The sequence below is a fragment of the Equus asinus genome, chromosome 6, assembly GCF_041296235.1.
Source record: "Equus asinus isolate D_3611 breed Donkey chromosome 6, EquAss-T2T_v2, whole genome shotgun sequence".
Lineage (NCBI taxonomy): Eukaryota > Metazoa > Chordata > Mammalia > Perissodactyla > Equidae > Equus > Equus asinus.
Genome location: NC_091795.1, coordinates 86062782 through 86083585, shown reverse-complemented (window position 1 = coordinate 86083585; position 20804 = coordinate 86062782). Strand labels below are relative to the sequence as shown.

Below are 20804 nucleotides of genomic sequence, written 5' to 3'. Positions count from 1 at the left end.
TGTAAATCTGTCCCCAACTGTAGGTGCTTCATGTTGGGATAAATTTGCTAACATGTACAGAGCATTTTAAAAAGCAATTAATTATAAGAATTGTTCTCCAGATATTTAGGGGAACTTATATTTGACTTAAAAATCAAGCACTGTCCTTGCAACATTAAAAGAAAATTCAAATTTCCTTCCCCTTTAACCACACCTAATTTTTCATATGAATATTGGCGTCCCTTGGTTTCTGCAGGGCACTGGTTCTAGGACCGGCCCCACGGATGCCAGCCTCTTATATAAAATGGTGTAGTATTTGCATATAACCTAGGCACATCCTCCCATATACCTTAAATCATCTCTACGTTACTTCTAATACCTAATACAATGTAAATAGCTGTTGTACTGTATTGTTTAGGGAATAATGACAAGGAAAAAAAGTCTGTACATGTTCAGTACAGAGGCAACGACCATAGGCCTTTTGATCCGTGGTTGGCTGAATCTAGATACGGAGGACCACCTGTATTCCAAAGGTTTGTTTTTCATTCAGAATATATAGGAACAAAAATAAAACTGAAAACATCTTTAAAATCAGCCAATTAAAAAAAAGCCTTCTGTATAGTTCTTTCATTCCTTTCAGTTCTACTCCAGTAATGTACATACTGATGATGTATTAGCTAATGTACATATTAATGATGTGCTAGCATACTGACCATATGGCAACAGCTTCTGAAACATTTGTGCATTGTCAAGTACTCTATCTAAAATAATTCATAAACAATTTTAAATACATACCCCAAACTTAATGGAATAAAATTAGAATGCTAATAAATGTAAAGTTCATATTAATATGGAGAAGTATAGCCTTTCATACAAAACAACTCTAATATAGCAAAAAGCAAAGGATACAACAGCAAAAAGTCATCGTGGTACCAGTGGTGCTATTTTCTTGCTATAGTTAATGGTGTATTAACACTTCAATTATAAATGTATACTCCGAAGGGTTTATAATCAACTCAGTTTTAAATGCATGCCCTTGACTAAAACTTAAGATTAGGTAATAACAGAAGAGCAAAATCAGGACAAGGTTCTAAAAGAAATTGAATAGCATTAAATTTATTTCTTGTCAAAAGAGGTTTACTGGTTTTGGATGCTTTTTTGCACTTAGATACAAATGGCACTGTTTTTAAGAAGCAGTGTTACTGCTTTTGATAATTAAAAGCAATAAATGTAAAAGTATACCACCCACATGTACCTACACTCAGTTAACTGAGATTCCATGGTTTATAAGATCTCAAAGAAACAGCTCATTTTCAGGTATAGGCCCTAAAACATGTGAGTATTAATGTATAAAGTATAGGAAATCAGTATGAATAATTTAGATAAATGTGCACTACCTAATCTAAGACCAAAGGCTAGAAGAAAATAAATACTTATTTACTTGCCATAAAGAGACAACTAAAAAGCTACAACTTAAAGAATTCTGAGCTTAAAGCTAACTTTTTGGTTTCTAACATTTCCCCCTCTCCCTAATTTCAGGAACCTTAAGTATTAGCACAAACTCACATATTTTAAGAAGAAAGGTCACAGCTCCTAAGCTAATGATGTTTCCTCATATCCAAGATTAAGAGTTAAACGGAGGATAGGGGATTCAATATACGGGTAAAAGGAAGAGGAAACTCCACAGAAAGGTGCTCAAGAGCAACCGCAAGAAGAGTTTGCCAAGAAAAATCACAGAATAAACCTAAAATCCACTAAATTTTAACAGGGAAGGAAAAGTTAAAATTTAGACTACCATATTAGCAGAAAGATAACAGCAGCTTCTAACAATATTCCTTAAATGGAATGCACTGTTTTAGAGACTGTTCTGAAGAACTACCTTTTTAAAAATGGCCCATAATCATTATCTAATATTCCTTATAAAAAATTTAATCTTCCTCTAAATTAACACAAAGTACAAAGGGCAATAAAGTAAACCAAAACTGGAAAAACGTCTAAATCAGTCACATCGGCTAGTAGTAATAATCCCTAAAGAGATACGCTTTTCTTCTCGAGAAAATTAAAATCTTACTTAAAATCTTTGCAATCGGCATCCATTCCATTTGGCAAACCTCTGCCATTTATTTTAGAATCATCATCATCTCCTTGTTTAAGATCTCTGTTTTGGTCCTCCTCAAATGGAGAAGCCTTGCCTTTTTGATCTCCTTTCTCAGGTCCATCTGTTTCAGCATCTCTAGTGCCCTGAGGAAAAAGAATCTGTTTGATTCTGAATATTTAATAGCACACAAAAAAAGGCACCAAAAGGTGACCTAAAACTACACTATAGTGCATGTAAACAATAAAAGCATTGAATCTTATTTTAATTTCGTAGGCAACTAATTTATCAAAGGCCAAAAAATTTAGTACAAACCAGTAATTTATAACAGAAGGGCTAAGGCAACCTTAACTATAGCGGTGCTGGAAAAGCAGTAACACCACAAATGAGATTAAAATTCTACTTAATGCATAGATGATTTCGTTTAGTTACTTTCAGATAAAGCACTACCATGAATAAGCAATTTTAATCTTGCAAATTATGTTTTTTAATTAATATGATTTGATTTTTGTAATATGGTTAAGATTACAAATACTCCCAGTGGTTCTACTGTTCTGTGTATTTCAAGAAGTGGCCAAGAGAAGAAAACAAGAGCACCAATAGCTACAAAATTTCCTTTAGCTCTTGGAAGGCCCAGAAAAATAAAATGACTTAAAGATAACCAAATAACCATTGAGTAATCATTAAATATTTCTTTTTTCAAAATACTTACAAAAGTTCCCTTCCTAAATCGAGAATCCAATTTATCAGCAGGAGAAGAACTTAATACATATTCTACCATGCTCACACCAAGGCCTCCACTTTCTGATCGCGGAGACAGTATTGCGTTTACTTCACTGTTTCCATGAAAACCCTGTCCAGATCTTCTCTGTACCATAATAGGCTGGGACATTGAATGGTCTGTTCGGAAGAAAGAACACAATGACATATTTGTTGTTTTCACAGTAACCCAAATGTATTTACATAAATTAATATACCAAAGTAAGAAAAACTGGCATATTGCTTTATTTTGAATGTTATTATAATATTTATAAAAAGCTCTTCATTCTGTTGAGATTCACTGGACTAGACACATTTCTTGAGAACACAGACAGAAAGACTCATTTGGTTAAAAAAAAACACCAGGTAAAAGTCTATGTGAAGAAGAGTCAAACCAAAAGGTCGGTGGAGACAGAAACACTAACCTGAAGGCTCAGTTGCTTGTAAGCATCTTATTAATAAGTTAAAGTTCTTTTAGCAATTCATAACAATTCAAAACAAAAACCTTCAGGGATAAAAACCTAGAAGAATAAAAATAACTCCTCCTAAATCGGCAGAGGCATGTCTCAAGCTCACAGTTATGTACTGGACAGATTAATAACATATAGCTGTATTGCTATATCCACGAGAGAGTTTGGAAAAGCCAGTAGTATCACAGAACTTCCTATTCTTGGTGTAAAATCTAAGTAGCATCTAAAGTTTATTTTTTAAAATCCCTTCTAGTTTAAAGGTTTTCCATTTATTTTTAACAAAAAATTATTCACCTGGTACAAATACCTTTTCTACATATTTTTGTGACAAAAAGAAAAAGCAACATATATGATCTGAGAGCAAATAGAATACATATATAATAAAACATGAGGCAACACTCAAATAGATTTGCCCCCAAAAAAATTGTTTAAGGAACTGCCAGCTACCTCGGACTCACTTATGAACATCTATAATACTCAATATTAGGTCTAGTCCTTAAAGGACTGAACTCAAGTCATCATTTCATTAACTGTAATAATTTTTAAATGCTACTTTTGTTAAACCATATTAAAACATTTCCATTTCAGTACCTTTATCCATGAGTGATTAGTTACTATATTTCTTCATTCAACCATTCACCCATTCAGTCACATAGCTCAAATACTGATTTACTCTCTCTCATGTGCCAGATATTGTACATGTACGGAGAATCCAAGAAAAACAAGACAGTCCCTGACCTCAAAGAGATTACAGGTTAATTAGAAGGCAGTAATAATAGAGCAAAAGTGCTTCAATAAAAGAAACCCAGGATACTACGGGAACAGAAAGAAGGGGCATTAATCTTTCCCAGTCTCAGTGTGAATCCCAAAGGAGGTGATATGAAGGGAAAGAGTTAAAGTGAGCGAAAAAACAGGTGAAGGTAGGGTCTAAAGAGCATTTCAGTTAGAGAAACCAGCACCTTCAAAGGCCTGGAAGAGCCAGGAGAACACAATGAAATTAACAATCACAAGTAGCTCAGTTCAGCTGAGAAAGAAACATGTCTATGATAAAGTTTCCTGCATGCATAGAAAGGTCTCTGTTAGAATGACAATTCCTTTAGGACAAGGAATGTGTTATTCATATTTGTACGTGCTTGACATTCAATAGACATTTGTTCAGTAAACAAAATAATTCCATTCATTTCTAATTTTCTCATGTCTCCTGGTAAAGACTAATTATTTATCCTTAAAATTTTATCCATACAACTAAGAAAGTTAAGTTGGGAGAGGGAATGGTATAAGGAATTAACTAAAATTATAAGTTTGACACAAAAAAGAAATAGGAATGTATAAATATGTTGTTTAAACGTTTTACTGCTGGTACTAGTTGTCCTCCAAATATAACATACCAAAACTATTTCCCTACCACCCATACTGAAAATAATACCATTATTTCTCATTACCATGTTGTGCTCAAGACGCTTTGCTTTGGAATGCTTTACAAAATATTTAGTTCTGGCAAGTAAAGCAATTAACCATTCAACCTTCAAAACACGTTTATCAACCAAGTTTTCAAGCACATGTGATTTTAGCAAAGAAGGTGCCTTTCATGGGAAAAATGTATCCTAGTCCAAATAACTGAATAATTTAAATTGAGTCCAGTCTCATAAATCCAGAAAAAAAAATTCCTTGAGGGCAAGGATTGTATCTCATTTATCTTTGTATTCTCCAAACCTGGCATATTATATCACATATTGGTTGAACTCAAAGAAAATTCCCAGTATTTTAAGGAAATTCTAGTCTAAATTAGTAGCTACCAAAGTTTTTAATCTTTATCAATGATGACTGTAAAAGAGTACTAATCACTAAAACTTTCCAGCACTTCCTAACTTTTTGGCAATTAATTTAGTTTAGTAACAATTTTTAAAACTATAAAGGACTTTAAAATCTCTTAATATATATTTTAATGATTTGGAGAATAAAGAAATACCTTGTAATTCATACTCAAAATATAAGGCTAATTTGATAATTATCATCCAGAAATTTCTTTTTATATTACTTTGGTCATTTTGTATAGCTTTAACAAGCTACGTTAAACTCTTATAAAAAGAGAAAACTGGGCCAGCCCCAGTGGCCTAGTGGTTAGTTTGGTGCACACCACTTCAGTGGCCCGGGTTCAATTCCTGTGTGCAGATCTACACCACTTATCTATCAGTGGCCATGCTGTGACAGCAACTCACATACAAAATAGAGGAAGAATGGCAACAGATGTTAGCTCAGGGTCCATCTTCCTCAGAAAAAAAGAAAACTTATTTGTAAAATACATGTATATATCTCTCACATTTTACTAATCAGAAATATTTAAAAATATAATCAGCACTATTTTAAGAAATCTAACTGTGCTCTTTAATGTACCAATATATACGGTCACTCCTGTGAGTTACACTCCTTAGATACCAGGTGCCTTTTCCCTTAATGGTTTCTTGGACATAAGTCTCTCTTCACTACTTATAGATATCAAAAACATTCAAAGCCTGCTCCCTTTCTGGGAATTCTACCTTACTAAGGGAGTTTACTTTCTTTCTGGATGTGGCTAACGTCTAATAAAGTGAGACTGAGCCAAAATTAGATAAATGAGTCACTATCTTCTGATACAATTTAAGATTTAAAATTCCTATGGTTGAAATGTGTCCTCTGTTTTAATGGAAATTCAGAGTTAACTTCAAATAAAACAAAAAAATAAAAATCTTACTGTGACAAACACTTCTAATCAATAAGTGGACCATTAGATAAGGATTAATTTACATAAGAAAATGCACATTGTAAAGATTTACGAAATCCTCAACAAAGACATCACAAATTTTCTCCAAATACTGTCTGAGGGGAGACAGGTTTTTAAAAAATGCAAGAAAATTAATAACTCTCACACATACACCAATAACTTACGAGAAGTTCCCCATGCAGTCTCTCTCCATTCATCATCCCCAAGAAATATGCCTTTTTGTCCATCTTTTGTTGAATCATCAGGTTCCCAAAACTTTTTGGTAGGCAAAAGCTATGTGGGAGGGAAAAAATATTACATTTAAATTTTACTCTAGTTACAAAGAACTAATATGTAAAGGAAAGCAAACTTACCACTAATAAGTACAAGTTACTTTTCAATGCTAATGAAAATTCAATGACTCATTTCCTAATTTGTCTTATTAAAAATAAAATAACTTCCACTTATGTTTTGGGCACTGGCTCTGATAATTCTAGACCTGAACATTAATCAAAGTCCACTTTTGACTTTTCTACATTTCCCAAATGGTTTTACTAGTAAGTGGTTTTCTTTACACATAAATTTTTTCAAAAGACTAAATTTCTCAATACAGATAACACAAATACGATAAAAATATCTATATAAATGATCAAAATTTTTCCTTTACTTCCAAATACTGCCCTTGGATGGATCACCTCTTATCCTACAGCTTCCATGATAGAAAATGTATTTTCATTCTTACTTCACTTATTCAATGGAAGTGAATTTGACAACTCTTCCTAGGTCCTGAATACTAGCAATCTATCACTCCCAAATCAGGAAGCTACAGAAGGTAGAAGAGACACACACAAAAGATCCTGAAATACTTTTGAGATGATAATGGCAAAGCCCTGTGCTCTACCTATCCTGTATTGTGATATACACATTACATAAAAACTGTGTTGATGCAACCATTCACTGCTAACTCAAAATATACATTTGGCCAATTCCTAACGATACTTTAATATGCATCCAGGCCTCTCCTCTCTACCTTCTCTGACACAGAGAGGAAGTGGACTGGGGGATATGTTTGTTTGAAAAAAATAGATTGGTTTTCTGAGATATGCATTTAGCATTTTAAATAAGCATTTGTAAGATACTCTTCCCTCTCAGCCTGTAATTAGATACCCAGTCTTTCAGTGCTCATAATTAAACCTGTATATACTTCTATTACTACACTTATCACACTACATTACCTGTGTTTGTCTCCTTGAGCGCATGGTGACCTCATCTTCAGAGAGCTCACAAACATATAAACTAACTATAATAAAATGAACTTAGTAAAACGTGAATTGGGTCTGGGAGGTAAGACTGTGTGTGTTTTGGGGGTTGAAAGTGTGAGTGGAAGGTGAGGAAGACACAGTAAATCATGAACAACTTGAGAAAACGCACAGTGTGTAGAACAGGGTGTAAGATGGAGGAACAGATGCGGGAAAGTCAAAGCTGATGCTGGTAAAGCTATCCAGGTCAGATTATGAGGAACCTTAAAGACATGCTAAAGAAACCCTGTATTACACATTGAAGCAAGCGAGAATCAAGAGAGGTTGGCAAGAGTGATATTATGTTTTAGAAAACCACTCAAGTTGTTAAATTGTAAGAATAATGAATATTCTAGACTGGAGGCAAGAAGATCAGTTTAGGAGAATTACAACAATGGGGACAAGATGACAAGAATTCAAACAGGGTACTGGCAGAGAGAACTGAGAAAATAAAAGGGATTTGAGAGACATCTAGGAGAGTCAATAGGATATGAATACAAATGGCGGGGGGGGGGGGGTGACAAAAAGGATACAACTTTAAAATTTCGGTAACAAGATAAATGGTAGTATTACTGACCAGAACAGAAAAAAATGGGAGAAGCAGCTTTGAAGGAAGGAGGGAAAATTCAATTTGGGCATGGTCTTAATCTACAGACCTTTTGCTAAATATTTTTAATTTTAAAGGAAATTAACTTCTGCTATTTAAAAAACAAAAGTTTTTGCATGTTACAATCTCCCTGTGCTACAAATGATTTGTATTTAAAGTACAGACATCTTAAGACAACAATCTGCTCTAACAAAGATCCCAGTAAAATACAACCTCCATCCCTTCAATTTTTAAAAATCTCACTATAAAAGTTTCGTGTATTTTATTCAAACAAAATGTAAATCTGATAATACTAAAACACTGTACTTGATATATTTAAATAATTAACATTTATTCACAGTAAAACCCAAGTTAATCCCTTAAAAATATTGCAAATAAAGCTATTTCAGGCAGGAGAAAATGGTTCCTGAGAGAATTTAAAAAAATGCTTTTATCTCACACTGCATGAAGAAAAATGTTTCAATATCAAAATAGAGTAACAATAAGGAACAGAAAATAAAGTTATAACAACTTAATAGAAGCATTTATCACAGACATAGAAGCAGCTGAAACAAACTAATTGTCTGAGGTAGTAGAAATAATAGAATCTCTTTGAGGAGACTATTCCAAAGTCTTCTGGGATAAGGTTCCAGGACTGCTTTAGCAGCATCTCATAGATCACTGCCTTAAAACACAAACTGTACAACTAAGGAAAAAGATTTATGTCAAGCACTTACCCAGTGTGCCTACTTTCTGCCAAACACTGTGCTATGAATATTTCTTCATTTTGCAAACATTTATAAGTTATCGTGCACAGAAAATAACTCAGTAGTTAACAGAATTAACACCTCCTAACAAAGGCCTTTATCAATATTCTAGAAACAGCTTTCTGTGACAGTTTAGATGCCGATTTCAAATACTTACAGAGAAACTACTAGCTTGTGACCAAGAATAAGTTAAAATCAACTAAATATAGAGAAAGGCAACAATTCAGGACAGAACTATTAAAAAAAAAAAAAAGATAAAAGTGGTGTGCTGGTTGGAACAGCAATAAAAACAGTGATTTGCCCCTGGAGACTCTTTTACTGTAGCAGAAGTGGGGAAGCACATTAGAGAAAACAAGGGCTAACAGATCTTAAAGATCTATAAAATATATTACCCATTATCACTTAATATTAGTTTCCTAATTCACAAAAGCTCTAAACCAAGGTCAAGCAACTCCGGATTTGTCAACCTGCTCCCCAATCCTTCCGACTCAGAAATGATTGAGTGGACATACAAATTTATCCCCCACCTGCCCACCATTTTATTAGTTCTTTACTTCAAGAAGCATTTTCGGCTTGCCCTCTCCATCTCCAAAGAAATCAGTAAACACTGTAGCACACTGCCTCAAAATAAATAATAAAATAAGGAGGTGCACTTACACTTCAGATTCTTCTAATACAAATTGTTATGTAAAATCACCAAACCAATCAAACTAACATAATCCTAAGAATTAAAAAGATTTAAAGGCTATACGTCTATTTCCCCAAATCTTCTCCATCCCTAATATCACTTACTATGACCACTAAACATTTTTAGATGTCATCACTTCCAATGGGCAGCAATACTACAAATAGTCAAGGCACTCATGAATTCAAACTCTTCTTCAAGCATTAACACATGGCCTTAGGCCAGTTAATTAACTGTTCCGAGCTTCAGTTTCCTCATCTGTAAAGATAATAATAAAGCTACTGGGGCGCCGGCCCCATGGCCGAGTGGTTAAGTTCGTGTACTCCGCTTTGGCGGGCCAGGGTTTCGCTGGTTCAGATCCTGGGCGCCAACACGGCACTGCTCTTCAGGCCATGCTGAGATGGCATCTCACGTGCCACAACTAGACGGACCCGAACTAAAATATACAACTATGTACTGGGGGGATTCGGTGAGAAAAAGCAAGGGGGTGAGGGGGGTGAAGAAGATTGGCAATAGTTAGCTCAGGTGCCAATCTGTAAAAAAATAATAATAAAGCTAGTGTCATAGAGTTTCTAGGAGGCCAGAACGAAAGAAGATAAAGTAAACTGCCTAGAACAGCATCCAGCACACAGCACACACATACGTATCAGGTATCCTCACTACCAAAAGTACGAATCCTTTAATATCATAAAACATGAACAACATGCTAATCAGCAACATTCAACTGGCTGATTATTTTAAAGGATTACAATATCATTCATTAAAAAAATCTTGTCTATAGCTGTTTGCTTTCTTTTTGAGTCTGTCTGAATATCCTAGGGGGATCATGAAACCCCCCTACTTAGAAAGAGTGGTTGCCTAATAGTCACATTTTGCATAAGGAAACAGAATCAGAAGTTAAATAAATTGCCCAAGGTTACATAGTTAGTAAATGGCAGCATCAAGACTTGAATTCACATCTCATTAGAATTAATTCTAAGGCCCATTCTCTTTACACTTAACTACTGTAGAAGATGGTTCTTTTCAATCATACTCTAATTCATCAACATTTCTGAAAACTTCCATTATTAGACCACCACTAAATATACTGAAAAAATAAAAGTTTAAGATATTGTCATGATATTCAGCCCATACAATGTGGGTATTCATGAAAGTGGATAAAGCTTAAGATACAATTGTTAAGATATGGATTTATGTAGACAAAACTATGATCAGCTATTTAAACACCATTTAAAACAGGTGGTTTCCAATTCCGGTTATCCCTAACAGCTCAGATCAGAGCTGGAGCACTTGAGAGAAATATGTATGTGGTTCATACAAAAGGTTCTTCTTCTTATCTTCAAAGAAATTAGTCGTACTCAAGGTCACAGCACTAGTGATAGATCTGAGAGAAAACAGAAATTTCCTTACACCCCTATCCACCTTGTTTTCTACCTCACCAGACTACCTGGGATCTTAGCACACAAATTTTCTTTAATATTTTCTTTACATATTATTTAAAGAAATATTGTTTAAAAAAAAATTATTGTGTCCAAAAAGAAAGGAGGGAGCATTATTTATCACAGTATGCTATGAAAATACTCCCAAAATAAAACACATTAACTCAGTGATTTAAAGTTATATTCTGGATTCCCTAAAGAATTTCCGGCAGGGGCCTCTTTCTCCTTACTTAAAAAATAAACAGGAACTTACATATACATATATACACACACTATATTTTATATATATATAAACACTATACTAATGAAGCTGAGTTCAACCTCCTATGGATTAGCTTTGCTTTTTTTTTAATTGTTTTTTAATGTTTTGCAGTTCCCTATTTTTTTCTTCCTGCTTTTTCTCCCCAAATTCCCCCAGTACATAGTTATATATATTAGTTATGGATCCTTCTGGTTGTGTCATGTGGGACGCAGCCTCAGCATGGCCTAATGAGTGATGCCATGTCCGCGCCCAGGATCCGAACCAGCGAAACCCTGGGCCGCCAAAGTGGAGTGTGTGAACTTAAACCACTGGGCCACAGGACTGGCCCCAGCTTTGCTCTTTTTAATGCACATGACATAACACATATTGGTAGCTCTTCTAACCAAAATATGCTATGAAAAAAATGGAAAGGATAAGTTTATGAATGGATGAATACAAATCTGTTGCTACTTCTGGATGAACTAGAAGAGACTGCCCTTCTGACGATGGGTCAGTAAAGCTATCACGATCTACAAAAACCAGTACATTTGACAACAGCCCTACATGAAGTACAATGCTTTGTACATTAGAGATTTACAACAACTGAAGACATAATTAGGGAAACTTTATTTTTAAAGAAAAAGTCAAGAATAGGGCAATCCATTAAAAAAGGATGTCACATTAAAAAAATAAACAATTTTAGAAAACTCAAGAGCCAGAAACTTTAGGCTGCTTTCAATTTATTAAAATCAATTCTGGGATAAAACAAAAACAAAAAACCTCACCTGTCAGGAAAGGAGGAGAAGACTGGTGAGAGAGAGACAGGCAAAGAAGGAAATCCCAGAAGGTTCCCTGCTGCCTACGAGGTGAGGAAAGATAGAAAGGCTTGTGGGAGAGAGAACCCAGAGACAGAAACCTCAGTAGGTTTCTTAGCTATCTCTTCGAGGTAAAAGAATTAGCCGGTAAACAGTTAAGAAAAAAACTTAATTTGTGAATAACATCTTATTTAAAAACACATTTTTACTAGATGAAGTTCACAGAAGCACTGACCTGCTGCTATCCACCAAAAAAGCAGGCAGTCTAAAACTCTAGCCACTTTTACTCTGCATCTCTGACATTTCCATTAAGAAAGCCTAGATTTAAGCTTAGATCATTTAATGTACTATTCAACTTAGCTTCTCTCTTTTCCAGAAACCTCAAATATCCCTCCTCCACCCCTAAATAACTAACTAAACTCTTTCAACTACTATTTCTGATCATGACTTTTTTTAACTGCAAAGATCTCTTAGGATTTATCAAATACTATTTAGAAAGGGAGGTAAAAAAGAGCCAATTTGTAAACGTATACACAATGTAGATCTGGGAAGTAAAGTGTTGGCGTCTATATAGAATTAAGATAAGGTTTTGACTACTTCCTCTTAAAAAAGTCATCAAGTTCAAGTTTGTCACAGACTAGGCTGAAACACTGTTCAAACCTGCTTTTAAGATACGTTATTCTATTTTCTAAAGACGAAAGAAAACAAGCAGCAGGGAAAAACAAAAGCCCTTTTCAACTACTTCTCAAATTTTATTCACCCATAGTGTAAATAATGCCTAAGCAGCCACTGCATTTCAGTGAAGCTGTAGTTTTTCTGTCTAAAATATTATTCCCTTTCACAAGTTTTTCTTAGGGCCTAGAATTTTACCTTACGCACTGGACTAACAAGTTTACTTTGGCAATACTTAAGCTTAAGCACCTTAACTCACCCTTAAATCAGTCCTCTGAAAATGACAAACTCTTTGGAAAACGCTGTTCTGCAGAAGGGGAGGGTTAGCTAGCTGCAGGGTGCCCTCTTGTGGCCCAGAGGAGTGACTGGACTCTTTTTCTGCATCTGAAGAGCACAGCATTGGATGGAGTGAGTCTCATGAAGGTCTCTAATCTACCAAAGTAAAATAATCTCCAGGAGCAAGCAGTTAATTACACATCTTAAGTTCTGTTCACCATTATTTTCTATTATCAAACTCCACACTATGTTAGTACTATAGAACATGACAAAATAAAGATGTGACCACAAGGGCTTTCATAATCAATTAAAGTTTTCTAAATATTCATTAGGTATATGGAAAACTAGTATTTTTGATGCCTTAAGCTATGTAATGGTGAGGTTAAATGGGATGCCCCAATGAAAATCACAGATTAACAGGACTGATAAAGTCCATTCAAAAATTTAAGTGCTCACTATATGCTAGTCATTTAAAGCTAACGATCTACAGAGGAAACTAATATAAAACAAATAAACTGTAACTAGTAATATAATAAAAGTACGTATAAAGATCTAGAAGTCAGATGAGGAAGTAATTAATTCTACCGCAGATGGCAACGGGACAATAGATTAAGAGTCTTTTTCAGTTGAGTCTTCTAGAAGTTTATTAAGCAAACAGAGAACAAGGAGAGATTTTTGGAAGAGAATAGTGAACAATTACGTGTGGCTAAGCAAACACAGCATACATATATAAAACAGCAGGACAAGGATCAAGGAAGGTTCTTTTCTGAGCAAAGTAATTATGCTTCATTACCAAAATATAAGACATTATCTAACCAAGGCAATCAAATCAACTAGATACAATCTCACTAAAAATTACTGCTGAAAGTTTAAAAAAAAAAAAAAGTCTGGTAATCACTACAACTACAAAATTGAATAATCCGAGATTTTAAAAAACCCACATCATGTGGAAGACATAACCACTATTTTCAAAAAGATTTATGATTAAAAAAAATCTCAATGGCTCAAATAATCAAAGTGAGGTATGCATTCTTAGTATTCATAAGTATTTACCTCTCCCATTCCCCGAGATTCTAATGCAAGAGCTTGAAAATCATGATTCATTTCATCCACAGATCAAACCTGTTGAATGACAAAAACAAAAATTAGTAGAAAGAAAAATTTAAGAAAGAGATTGCATTAACTATTTTTATATTAGTATATTGCTGCTATTACTGATGTTAGCATGAGCTGAGAAGGGCAAGAATCCATTTCTCCATGAAGACAGGTTTTCCTAAACAGACAACATGACAGCAATCTACACTCTAATTTGTAGGAAAATCTGGGATCAAGGGTTCCTGGGTTATTCTGTGTGCAAAAAGAAACCCTTACTTTTTTTTTTTTTAAGATTTTTTTACTTTTCCTTTTTTTCCCCAAAGTCCCCCGGTACACAGTTGTATATTTTTAGTTGTGGGTCCTTCTAGTTGCGGCATGTGGGATGCCGCCTCAGCATGGCTTGATGAGCAATGCCATGTCCACACCCAGGATGTGAACTGGTGAAACCCTGGGCCACCAAAGTGGAGTGCGCGAACTTAACCTCTTGGCCACACGGCCAGCCCCCTTACTAGCTTCTTGAGCAAAAGAAGAGAAGGAAAGTAAAGACTAGAAGAAGTGAGCTCGCATACTAAAATAGCTATCTTGTTTTTTTATGTTGTAGTTCCTATCACAAAATTATTTTGCATTATTTCTTTAAGATTTTTCAAAATTTCTCAGCATTTCATTATTTGCAGATCTTATAGCAATGATAAAAAACATTTCACTGAAAATATTTAAATGGTGATACAGTTCTACCTCAAAGCAATAGATAAATTAATCAGCTGTGAGAGTAATTATAATACTCACACATTTCCTTAAGAATAATTTGGGGGGGGGGGACTGAGTGGTTAAAGTTCCACACACTCTACTTTGGTGCCCAGGTTCAGATGCTGGTTGCAGACCTACTCCATTTGTCAGCCATGCTGTGGAGCTATCCCACATACAAAAAGTAGAGGAAGACTGGCGCAGATGTTAGCTCAGGGCCGATCTTCTTTACACACACATACAAAATAAAAATTCCTGGGGCCAGGCTGGTGGCATAGTGGTTAACTTCGTGCACACTGCTCAGTGGCCCAGGGTTTGCAGGTTCAGATCCTGCAAACCACTCATCAAGCCATGCTGTGGCAGCATCCTACATACAAAATAGAGAAAGACTGGCAACAGATCTTAGCTCAGGGCCAAACTTCCTCACCGAAACAAAAACAAAAAAACCTGAAGCCACTACAAATTCACAGCCTTCAAACTTTTGGGCCTTACTATGTAATTCTATTATTTTCACCAGTCAATTCTCTCTCTCAAACTCCATAGTGTCTGACACTACAAAGCACTCCTCCCTTCCTGCAATACGTTCTCTGTCGCTACTTCATCTCTTTTAATTCTTTTTACTTTCCCATGTGTTTAGTCGCTTCTTCACAGACTCCTATTTGTTTCCTCAACTCGTAAATGTTAGTGTTTCTTAGAATTCTATCTAAGGTACTCTGTTTACCCTTTATTCTGAGCAATCTCATCCACTCATTGCTTTGAGAACTATCTGTATATGCTTAGGACCCTTGCCTCCAAATCTCTCTCCTCTTCAGAATTTCCAATTATCTCCTTCTTTCTTCCTCACTTATAACGTAATTCTTTCCTTTCTTACACCAATACACAATCACTAAAGTCAGCCTCCTACATCTCACTTAAATCTATTTTCCAGTTATCCGGTTATGCAGACTACCATCATCTCTTACATAAAATACTGCAATCCTCTCCTGTCTTCCTAACCTACACACTGATCTCCAAAATGTAATTAGTCATCTTTCTAAATGTACTCTGATCACCTGACTAACATATTTTAGACCTTGACTTAAAGACAAAGCTCAAACTCCTCAATGTGGCTTACAAGGGGACAGAACTGGATTCAAATTATAGTTCTGGCTGTTGGTAGTAGTTTTGTAACTCTGGACAAGGAACCTAAACCGTTTTTTCTCAATTTCTTCCTGGGAAGATAAAAGCAGCAGCTGCTACATGGCTTGTTGTGAAAACTGAATCAGATAACATAAAACACAACAGTGCCGGGCACATAAGCATTCAAAAGTTAGCTATTAGGGGCCAGCGTGGTGGAACAGCAGTCAAGTTCACATGTTCTACTTCAGCGACCCAGAGTTTGCCGGTTTGGATACCAGGTACGGACCTACAGACCGCTCATCAAACCACGCTGCAGCAGGCATCCCACATATAAAATAGAGGAAGATGGGCACAAATGTTAGCTCAGGACCAGTCTTCCTCAGCAAAAAGAGGAGGAGAGGCAGCAGACACTAGCTCAGGGCTAATCTTCTCCAAAAAAAAAAAAGTTAGCTATTAAAAAAAGCTCTTCAATCTCTGCACCAAATGGTACTTGGACAACTGGATATCCACATGCAAAAAAGGAACTTCAACACATTACCTTACACTTTAAAAATTAACTCAAAATGGATCATACACCTAAACGTAACACCTAACAATATAAAATATCTAGAGAAAAGAGGAAAGCTGTGTGATCTTGTGTTTGGTAGTGAGTTTCTAGATCAATATCAAAAGCAGAGTCCATAAAAGAAAAATTGACATCTAAAACTTTGACTTCATCAAGAAGAACATGTGCTACAAAAGACACTGATGAGAGAATGAAAAGACAAACTGCACACTAGGAGAAAAATATTTGCAAATCATGTATCTGACACAGCATTTGTATCCAGAATACAATAAAAACTCAATTAAAAAAATAAAACAACAAACAACCCAATTTAAAAATGGGCAAAAGATCTGAACAGATACTTCATCAAAGACGATATTCAGATAGCAAATAAGCTATTCTTTTCTCATAACTTGCTAGAAAAGCTGGATTCGTTAACAGTTCTCACAAAGCGCGCATTTCATTCATCCTTCCATCAATTCAGTAAGTTTTTACTGGGCATCTTCAATGTGTAAGATTTTGTAGAGAAAAAAATGAGTTAAAATATGGTCGCTGTTCTCAAAGAGTTTATTTAATAAACAAGTCTCCTATGTTTCCTGGTGATTGGAGGAATAATTCCTATCAGACCAAAGCCTCCTGCAGATAACTATAAGCTCTGGACGAAAATATAAAAACTATGTGAGGGTAACGGAAAACAACTAAAAAACAAACTGGAGTGCACACTACACTTCAAAGAAAGGACTGGTACAGAGTGAGGTTTTTATAGCTTTTTTGCCTGAAGATAGGCCTGGGGATGGAGGTGGGGCACCAAAATTCCTATAGAGAACCCAGGCTTGAAGAACCAAAGGACAGAGTTTGGGGCAACCAGAGCTGCTGGAAACTGAGGGAGGAAGCTTCAAAAAGGAGACAACCAAATTCTGAATATAAATTCTGCTAAGATTTTTAGACAATTTCTGCACTGTACATGCATGGGGCAGACTCCAAGCAACCCAACTAAGGCTAAGAGATCTAAGCAGAAAGGTCTGCTACTGCTGACCACCACAGAAGTCACAGGAATTTGGAGTCAGAGTCTCATGAAAACAAAAACAAACAAGAAACCAATATTCACCACAAAAACATAGCAGAATCTAGAGTACCTTCAATGTATCAAATAGAATATCTGCAACACAACCCAAATTGCTAGGAATATGTAGAAACAGGCAAACGTGACCTAGACTAATGGGAAAAAGTAATGAAGACCAACCCAAAAGATGACTCAGAGGTTAGACTGAGCAAAGATCTTAAAGCAACTACTATAACTGTGCTCAAAATGAAAGAAAACAATATGGTCCTAATGAACGAAAAAACAAAATTTCAGCAAATAAAGAAAAACTATAGAAACAACCAACTGGAAATTCTAAAACTGAAAAAAAATCTTTCAAAAATTTCACTGGATGCCCTTAACAGCAGATAGGAGATAAAGGGTCAGTGATTTTGAAGATAGATCAAGAGATTTCCAATAGGAAGAAAGGAAAAGGAGAGAGAAAATGCAGTGTAAAGTTATTTTAAGAAACAATGCCCAGAAATTCCCCCAAATTTGCTGAAAGTAAAATTTACAGATTCAAGTCACTCAATGAACCCCAGGAAAGATAAACAGGAAATCAAAACAAAACACCCATACCCATACACATTATTAAAAAAAAAGTTGAAAACCAAAGATAAGAGAAAATTCTGAAAGCAGCTAAAGGAAAAGCAACATTACATAATGGGGAAAAACGATATGAATGACCACTGACTTTCATACTAGAAACAATGGGGAACAGAATATGAAAGACCAGACTTTAAGGTGCTGAAAGAAGAAAGAAATGCCAACCTAGAATTTTATATCTGGTGGAGATATCCTTCAAGAATAAAAGCTAAAAGCAAGACATTTCTAGGGGCCGGCCCTATGGCCGAGTGGTTAAGTTTGCACACACGCTTCGGCGGCCCCAGGGTTTCACTGGCTGGGATCCTGGGCACACACATGGCACTGCTCATCAAGCCACGCTGAGGTGATGTCCCACATGCCACAACTGGAAGGACTCATAACTAAAATATAGAACTATATACTGGGGGGATTTGGGGAGAAAAAGCAGGAAAAAAAAAAAAGGAGACTGGCAACAGTTGTTAGCTCAGGTGCCAATCTTTAAAAAAAAAAAAAAGACATTTTTAGATAAAAACAAAATTTATTACAACAGACTTCCACCATAAGAAATGCTTAAAAAAAAAATTCTTCAGGCTAAAGGGAAATGATACCAGATGGAAACTCAGATCATCAGGAAGCAATGAAGAGCACCAGAAATGCTAAGTTTGTGCGTAAGTAGGTACAAAGGACTATATTTTCCTCTTGATTTCTTCAAAATATGTATGCCAATTTAAAGCGAAAATTTCAACGTTGTATTATGGGTTTTATAACATATGTAGCTGAACCAACTTACTTATATCCAATACCTGCTATAATAAATCTCTCTAGCCATACCATCATCACACTCTGGGTTTTAAAGCAAAACCCAGTTTGAGATCAAAATTTTCTTTTATCACACAACATATATGTAACATATATACATATAAAATTTTATATACATATATATTTTGTAGGGAAGGAATGTTTATATATATCCCCCCAATTACCAAGGTAAGTAAAGGAATCTTGGTCCAAATGTGTCCTACACTTTTCAGTCACACAAAGTTCTCCATCTTAATATGACACAACTCATTCTAATGTCTAGTACAGTCTGCTTAAACCACCTCTGATTTCTAAATGTTTCTTCAAAATTCCCTAAATTTGGACACGGTCCATTTCATTATTCCATAGGTACGTCACAGGGTTTCCCATATTGCCCTAGACTCTATGTCCTTAATATTTTTTCTTAGATTTACATTTGTGATCTACCTTTCTCTTAAACCTTGTATTTTCCAGATCTCACATTCCATTACAGCCTCAACTTCTTCCAAGCATTAACTGCGTCCCAAATCCGATGGACAATTCAGATGAAAGCTTCAGGATATTGACATGTTATAAGGAATGACGTATTTTCAATCACCTAAAAAGGCTTCTTAATATTTATGCAGCTTTCTAACTTCTCAAGAAGGCTTCAGATTTAAATCCTACCACTTTGACAATGCATCCATGTAATATCCATGTAATAATCCATGTATGTAACTTTGTAATAACTTACATTAAATGATATTAGGCCCTGAAGTCTATGCTCTACATAGAATGATCATACCAATTACAGTCATTAGAAAAAAAAATCTTCCATGTAACATCTTATTTATCTGTACCCTCAGAGAAGATTGTCCTTATTAAGATAATTGTTCCCTTAGGGCCAAAAACATAAGGTTCTTATTATTTGGATGGAAATGGCTCTAAGATGGATCACCATTCTGTTACCCTAAAGAAAGAATAATGGACAAATTTTATACATAAGACAATATGGTAAAGTAGAAACAGTATGTGATTTAGATTCAGAGTAGTTTGTTTTGACTTTTGCAAGCTGTTTAACCTGTAAATCTTAATTTACTTATCTGTTATATAAATCAAATGAGATAATGTATCCAAAAGTGTTTCATGAGCTATTACTAAAAAGTGCTCAACAAATACTAGTTATCATTAAGAACATCATTATAGACTATGCTAGAAAGAACTGACACTTCCTGAAGCTCTTGGGGCACTCATTGTTTGCGTCTCTTATGTCTGCTTTTGTTAGTATTTCAACCTTCTGCTTTGCTGTCAGGTTAAATATGACTTGACTTGAACATAACGGTGCCACTTCTGACCTTTCTAACTAGGTTGCTTTTAATTTGCAGTCATCTGTTGCCTCAGATATCCAAGTACAGTAGACTTCTAAGAGTAAACGGGCTCTTGGATGGAAATTGCTTCTAACAAACACAAAAACATATTCTAAAGTTACAATCCTTTCTTAGGAAAGCAATTTCGCATCATATATATAGGTTCATATCTCTTGAATCAGTTTCCCTAACTCTGGGAATCAATCCTAAAAATAAAACCTAAATATAAAAACACTTTAGGGGGCGGCCCGGTGGCACAGCGGTTAAGTGCGGATGTTCTGCTTCGGCAGCCCAGTGTTCACCGGTTCTGATCCCGGGTGCGGACATGGCACCGCTTGGCAAGCCATGCTGTGGTAGGCATCCCACACATAAAGCAGAGGAAGATGGGCACGGGTATTAGCTCAAAGCCAGTCTTCCTCAGCAAAAAGAGCAGGATTGGCAGCAGCTGTTAGCTCAGGGCTAATCTTCCTCAAAAAAAAAAAAAACACTTTATGTACAAAGATATTTGCAGTACGTTGCTTGCAGATCCTGAAATTACAGACTGCGTCACTGTCACATAAGAGTTAAGTGATACAACACATCTATAAATGGAGTACCATGTAGCTATTAAAAATATTTGCTTGTAATTAAGAAAATGCGTATATAGTAACATTAAGAAATATTGAAAGGA

At 35.4% G+C, this 20804-nt stretch overlaps 1 protein-coding gene across 24 annotated transcripts in view; it reads right to left on the bottom strand.

Moving 5' to 3' along the window:
• Positions 1 to 20804, bottom strand: part of PUM2 (pumilio RNA binding family member 2) — a 93899-nt gene that overhangs the window by 57630 nt on the left and 15465 nt on the right. For 12 of the 24 annotated variants that reach the window (XM_044771997.2, XM_044771989.2, XM_044771993.2 and 9 more), the window contains exons 2-5: positions 13876 to 13944; positions 6229 to 6337; positions 2787 to 2974; positions 2051 to 2220 (exon numbers count right to left, since the gene is read on the bottom strand). In XM_044771997.2, coding sequence (XP_044627932.1) covers positions 2051 to 2220; positions 2787 to 2974; positions 6229 to 6337; positions 13876 to 13926 — 518 coding nt within the window. In that variant the 5' untranslated portion in view covers positions 13927 to 13944. Of the gene's footprint in view, positions 1 to 2050; positions 2221 to 2786; positions 2975 to 6215; positions 6338 to 11844; positions 11919 to 12805; positions 12931 to 13875; positions 13945 to 20804 lie in introns of all 24 variants that reach the window. The other 12 variants (XM_070512554.1, XM_070512553.1, XM_070512558.1 and 9 more) reach the window with 6 other exon arrangements.